This window comes from Punctularia strigosozonata (genome assembly GCF_000264995.1).
Source record: "Punctularia strigosozonata HHB-11173 SS5 unplaced genomic scaffold PUNSTscaffold_5, whole genome shotgun sequence".
Taxonomy (NCBI): domain Eukaryota; kingdom Fungi; phylum Basidiomycota; class Agaricomycetes; order Corticiales; family Punctulariaceae; genus Punctularia; species Punctularia strigosozonata.
Window position 1 is genome coordinate 1,088,587 of NW_006767437.1, and position 6,145 is coordinate 1,094,731.

At 56.1% G+C, this 6,145-nt stretch overlaps 3 protein-coding genes across 3 annotated transcripts; 2 read left to right on the top strand and 1 right to left on the bottom strand.

Moving 5' to 3' along the window:
* Positions 1 to 27: 27 nt before the first annotated feature.
* Positions 28 to 2,806, top strand: PUNSTDRAFT_66747 (phosphoketolase; the record flags this gene model as incomplete). Its single annotated transcript, XM_007382953.1, has 8 exons — positions 28 to 630; positions 706 to 1,302; positions 1,366 to 1,395; positions 1,461 to 1,623; positions 1,689 to 1,807; positions 1,867 to 1,931; positions 1,990 to 2,305; positions 2,375 to 2,806. Coding segments are annotated over 8 exons (2,325 nt in total), but the record flags the coding sequence as incomplete, so codon positions are not given.
* A 1,071-nt stretch (positions 2,807 to 3,877) lies between these two features.
* PUNSTDRAFT_44033 (uncharacterized protein) lies at positions 3,878 to 4,468 on the bottom strand (the record flags this gene model as incomplete). Its single annotated transcript, XM_007382954.1, has 2 exons — positions 3,878 to 4,108; positions 4,277 to 4,468. The coding sequence occupies 2 exons, from the start codon at positions 4,466 to 4,468 to the stop codon at positions 3,878 to 3,880; spliced, it is 423 nt and encodes a 140-aa protein (XP_007383016.1).
* Positions 4,469 to 4,529: 61 nt separating this feature from the next.
* On the top strand, positions 4,530 to 5,803 carry PUNSTDRAFT_67009 (uncharacterized protein; the record flags this gene model as incomplete). The annotated part of the gene is made up of 2 exons (XM_007382955.1): positions 4,530 to 5,190; positions 5,238 to 5,803. Coding segments are annotated over 2 exons (1,227 nt in total), but the record flags the coding sequence as incomplete, so codon positions are not given.
* Between the last annotated feature and the right edge of the window lie 342 nt (positions 5,804 to 6,145).

Below are 6,145 nucleotides of genomic sequence, written 5' to 3' on the forward strand. Positions count from 1 at the left end.
TCCTATCTACCGCTAACCGACGCGTCTCCAGGCCATGGCGCGCCCGCGCTCCTCGCCTGCCTCTGGCTCGAAGACTCCCTCGCGCCCTTCTACCCCTCCTACCCACGAACCACGTCCGGCCTGCACTCCCTCGTCTCCCGCTTCTCCTGCCCGGGCGGCTTCCCCTCGCACGTCAACGCCGAAACCCCCGGCGCGATCCACGAAGGCGGCGAGCTCGGGTACGCGCTCTCCGTCGCCTTCGGCGCCGTCATGGACAAGCCCGACCTGCTCGCCGTCTGCGTCGTCGGCGACGGCGAGGCCGAGACCGGGCCGACCGCCGCGGCCTGGCACGCCGCCAAGTACCTCGACCCGAAAGAGTCGGGCGCGGTGCTCCCGATCGTGCACGTGAACGGGTTCAAGATCAGCGAGCGGACGGTGTACGGGACGATGGACGACCGCGAGCTCGTCGCGCTCTTCGTCGGGTACGGATATCAGGTCCGGTTCGTGGAGGACCTGGGCGAGATCGATCGCGATCTGGCGGCGAGCTTGGAGTGGGCGGTGGCCGAGATCGGGAAGATACAGAAGGCGGCGAGGGAGGGGAGGCCGATCGTCAAGCCGCGCTGGCCGGTGCTCATCATGCGCACGCCAAAGGTGAATTCCGCTCTGTGATCTCTTGTGAATCGTAGTATAAAAAACAAGGGTCAAGATGTCTGATGAGGTTCGCAGGGATGGGGCGGGCCGAAGGAGTTCGACGGGAAGATCATCGAGGGCTCGTTTCACGCGCACCAGGTCCCGCTCCCGGCCGCCAACAAGGATCAGAAGCAGCTCGAGGCCCTGCAGGCGTGGCTGCGATCGTACAAGACGGAGGAGCTGTTCACGGTGGACGGCGCGCCCGTCGACGACATCCTCAGCATAATCCCGCAGGAGAAGGAGAAGAGGCTCGGCCAGCGCGCGGAGGCGTACAAAGCCTACCGACCGCTCGACGTCCCCGACTGGCGCGAGTTCGCCATCGCGAAGGAAAAGGGGGAACAGGCGAGCTGCATGCAGGCGGTGGGGCGGCTCCTGCGCGCCGTGATCGAGCGCAACCCGGCGTCGTTCAGGATCTTTTCGCCGGACGAGCTCGAGTCGAACAAGCTCGATGCGGTGTTCGAGGTGACGGGCCGGAATATGCAGTGGGACGAGAAGAGCCGGGCGCAAGGCGGGAGAGTGATCGAAATATTGAGCGAGCACGTGTGTCAGGGCATGTTGCAGGGGTATACGCTCACGGGTAGGACGGGCTTGTTCCCGAGTTATGAGAGCTTTCTGGGGATCGTACATACCATGGTATGTTCCCCGATCGTTTTCGATAAGGACGGGAAGCTGACCGGCCGAGGGCGCGTTCAACAGATGGTGCAGTATGCCAAGTTCAACAAGATGGTGCGCGCTTCAAACCTTACCTCTCTGTCCGTTCCTCGGACGCTGACGTTGCTGTGTCACTTCAGGCGCGCGAGACCAAGTGGCACGGCGACATCGGGTCGCTCAACTACCTCGAGACCAGCACCTGGGCCAGGCAGGAGCACAACGGGTTCTCGCACCAGAACCCGTCCTTCATCGGCGCCGTGCTCAACCTCAAGCCGCAGTGGATGCGGGTCTACCTGCCTCCCGGTAACGTCGTCCTCCCTCCGTTCCAACCTTGCCACGCCTGCTCACGATTTCCCGTTCATCGTCAGACGCGAACTGCTTTTTGAGCACGATGGCGCATTGTCTGAGGGCGAGGAACTACGTGAACCTGATGGTGGGCAGCAAGCAGCCGACGCCGGTGTGGCTCAGCCCGGAGGAAGCGGATAAGGTAACCACCTTCCCTTTTCCTTGCTTGGGAGTATGGTTGCTGACGGTGATCGATCGTAGCATTGCATCGCCGGCGCGTCCGTGTGGAAGTTTGCGAGCACGGACGAGGGCGTGGATCCAGACGTGTGAGTTCGGACTCCGTCTTTTATTTCCATTTCTCCCGCTGATCCTTTTTCGAACCAGCGTGCTCGTCGGGATCGGCGTCGAGATGACGTTCGAGGTCGTCGCTGCCGCGGCGCTGCTCCGCACGGTCGCGCCCGCGCTGCGCGTCCGGGTGTGCAACGTGACGGACCTGATGATCCTCGGCCCGCAGGGCTCGCACCCGCACGCGATGACCGACGCCGACTTTGACGCCATGTTCACGCCGGACAGGAGCGTGCATTTCAACTATCACGGGTACCCGGTCGAGCTGAAGGGCTTGCTGTTCGGGAGGAGCAGGCTGGAGAGGGTGAGCGTGGAGGGGTACCGGGAGGAAGGGACGACGACGAGTCCGTTCGACGTGAGTGCGCCTTCCGTCTTCGTCGCGGCGTGTGCATGGAGAGCAGCTGGCTGAACGGGGACGGGACAGATGATGCTGTGTAATCACACGTCGAGATACCATGTCGCCGCGGCGGCGATCCGGGGCGGGGCGAGGGTGAACCCGAAGGTGGCCGTGGACGCGCACGAGGTGGTGAGCTACGTGCTGCACCTGGCGCAGAAGGACAGGGACTACATCTTGAAAACGAGCCAAGGTAAGTCTCGATCCTCTGTCTTTGTTGGTTTGTTTCCGTCGTTGATTGGCATGTCCGTCTGCCCCGCCATTTTTCGTGTGCAGATCCGGAGGGCACGTCCAACCCGCCCAAATTCGAGTAAGAACCAAGAATATCCTCAAAATACACCCCTTCTTCATAGATCCCCGCGCTACCGCAAGGAGCTCGCGGATGGCTGTCAACTAGGTCATCGTTTTCTTTGGGCTCGGGGCGGGTCATCATCGTGCGTAATATCGCGGTCGCTAGAATAGATTAGGATGCATACTAGAGATAAACTTGCATAATGTCCATCGTATTTTCGGTCGCTCGATTCACCATGATCAGTTTATCGTGGGCGCACCGGAGCTGAGGTCACGTGCGGCGGTGCAAGTTCTTGGACGGCGGAGGTCGCCTTGCTGGCGCTTCGTCTCCGCTCTCGAGGGCGGCGAGGAGGATCCCTGCCCGCTCGCCCGCTGTTTCGTCCCACCCTCCTCACCCTGTTACATTAGTGGAATCCACGTAGTTACTTCAAAGAATCTATTCCTACAAGATATCGAATGCCCGAACATTCGTCCGATATGCAAGAGGAGTGGCCCCTATTCAATTTCCCACGGATCACATGATCCTTGCTTGTCGTTTTTCTGTTATGCCTCTGCTCCTGGGGACGAGCAACGCCTGCAGGAATTTCCCGCTCCGACGTACGTTCCCACGTGTCAGCCACCTCGACTCGCGACGGTGAGGATGGTTTGTGGTCCGTCCAAGGTGGTTGGTGTGCCCGGTATAACAATTCACAGACAACTTTGCGGAGAGAAGTTGATAATGGAGAGCTTCCGGACAATATGTTGCGAATAGAAATCATGTTTTTGGCCTGGATAGTGAGATCCTCGTATTATGAAAGAGTAAAACCATAGAGAGTATGGAGATCTGTTCTCAACATTTTGTTTGGACGTACTCTGAGGGCTTCCATGAATTTTTCCCGCATTAATGGCGCTGTTTCCAAAGCTCAGCGCGGCGTTCAAGGATATGGGCCCAAACTCCTGGATCCGCTTATCTAAGCAGCGGTAACTCGCCCGCCACCTCATCGGTACGCCTCGCGGAGTTGGCATCAGCTCGAGATGGGCAAGCGATCTGCGCTCCAACAGCTACACCTTCAGAATATTCACCCCTTGGCTCATCTAGGCAACAACTCTAGAGACTTGTATGCGGAAATGTCAATGGCTATAGACTTTAATCTGGCAAAACTCACGCTGGTCTCTGCTGCTCTGGAGAAAGCTACCGGCTCCCGGGATCACTATAGAAGGAAGAGCTGTAATGAACTCAAACAGAAGAAGCGCGCACAGAACTCAAGGGATCTTCTTCGGGATAGGCTTTCTGATCTGAACGAGCAACTGGACTGCTCTCTGCTGATGGCCAGTGATCTTGAAGCTCAAGCCGACTCTGCTCACGGCCTTCTGGAGGCAATCCAAGCTCTGAATGATCGGGTTGCGTCTCTCTTGGCCGATCTGGAAGACCTCCGGCTCCAGAACTCTTGTATACTCGAAGACCTTGCTGACAGGGATGCTCTGGTCAAAACTCTGTCTACACGGATTCACATCCTTGTCAAGCAGCGTAACGCAATTCGTGCACAACGTGCCCGTGCACAAAAGCGGCTGAAGGCTGCTGTAGCTGCGAAAAAGGAAGCGGAGAAGCTATCCCGCCAATCTCACAGCTTCCGGCTGAAACACAAAGGGATACACACGGACCGGACCCGTTCTCTTGCCCGGAAGCTTGTTTCCAAATGCAAAGTCCCAATGCATCGTGTGAACGATGTTGTCCACGCGGTTGCTGATGAGCTTGATATCACGGTTCTTGGAGATATCAGCCGCCGGACTGTCCAGCGGGCCGTTCGCGAAGGCTGAATTGCTTCTAAAATTCAGATAACTGACGCCTTGCATAAAGCAGATGGTAAGTTCTGTTAATACATCAAGGATATCCCGTTAACCATACAATTCAGGCATCACTCTGAGTGGTGATGGGACAACACATCACCATGTGAACTATGAGTCAAAGTGTGCCATCACAACGCAGTTCACACCTTCGCCGGCCACCAAATCACCGGATATGCAGTCTTCGGGTACCTACACCACGCAACGGTGGTTTCTTGGCATCAGCTCTGCCGGATCTCATACCGCTCAGGCACAGCACGAGGGCTGGATTGGCTCGCTTGAGTCTATGCACGCAATCCAGAACAGTCGACCATCGGCACAGTCTGCTCCGAAGAAGCTTGTGGTCCGGGATCTTGCCCGAGTGCTCTTCGGATATGCGTGCGATCACTCGAATGATCAGTTTGCTCTGGTCAACCGTTGGAAAGACTGGAAAGCACTGAACTCGCGCTTGAGTCTCGGAGAAGATGTGTTTCTACATAAGTCAACCGATGACTTTGCTGCATCAGTTATGGATCTGCTCAATACCAAGATCACGCGTGTGGGTGGGTGGGAGGCTTGGCAAGCTTTGTCCCCAGTTGAGCAGGCAAAGCACGACACGGATGTATTCCAGGAGATGTGTCTCCGGCTCGCTACCGGTGCATACGATGCTCTCTCACCTGAAGACAGGAATAGCTTCGACTTCTTTGCTCGTGCAGGATGCTGTATGCATAAGGAACTCAATGCCTTTAAAGGTAAATTCTCCCACCACTGCATGTATATGTTCTCATACTACGAATAGGTGGGAACACAGCCATGATGGCAATGTGGGTGGACCGTGGAATTGAGCCACCAATGAAGCTCCTCAATGTCTTTAATGCCGCATCTGCTTCGACGGGATCTGCAGCGGATCAACAACGCGCTATTGACTGCTCCACGTCTGGTGGCGTGAAACTTGTACAACTTTGTGGTGCTCTGTTCAATCATAAGGACGACAAGAAGGGATATCACGACACCTTTAGCTGGTGGCTCGAGGCTCGCTCTGGCTATCGACTAGTCTTTCCGGATACCAGCAACACACGCTATGGCTCCTATGGCAATGGCGCAGGATTCTCTTTGTGGAAACGGCATGCAATCTTGACAGTACTTGAGGAGCTGCGGGATGCCAAGGGCAGCCGTACATTCACAAACCTTGAGAAGAATGTTTATCATGCACTTCAGGATGTTCCGACACTGACTGAGCTCGCTGTTGAGGCTTTGTACTATCAAGCTATATCTGTGCCTTACATGCAACATGTTCGCGGAGCTACTGTAAGAACCCCTAGATCGTGGTACCTTAGGCGGGTACCGAACCGTCGTGGTAGTTAGACTTGGTGTAAAGTCTGTCGTTGTAGTCTAGGCTGTGTCGTGTGACTTAGGCGTGAGAGTTCGGGCTCTAGACGCACTAGGTCGAGTGTGGTGGGTTGTTGTAGGTAGCGGTGTCTTAGTCTTAAGTCTAAAAGGCCGTAACCGAACCGTCAATCGTTATAGCGCTAAGGGCGTGTATAACAGATGGACGAGCTGAAGTCCATCGACTTCAGCTAGCGTCTTATATACTACTATACAAGTACTGTACTAGAACCTTCCAGTACCTACCATAACGTTCTATACTATTCTACAATGTTCCTTATGAGTCACAGTCGAGTCATAACCTGGATCACTACAAGTCCT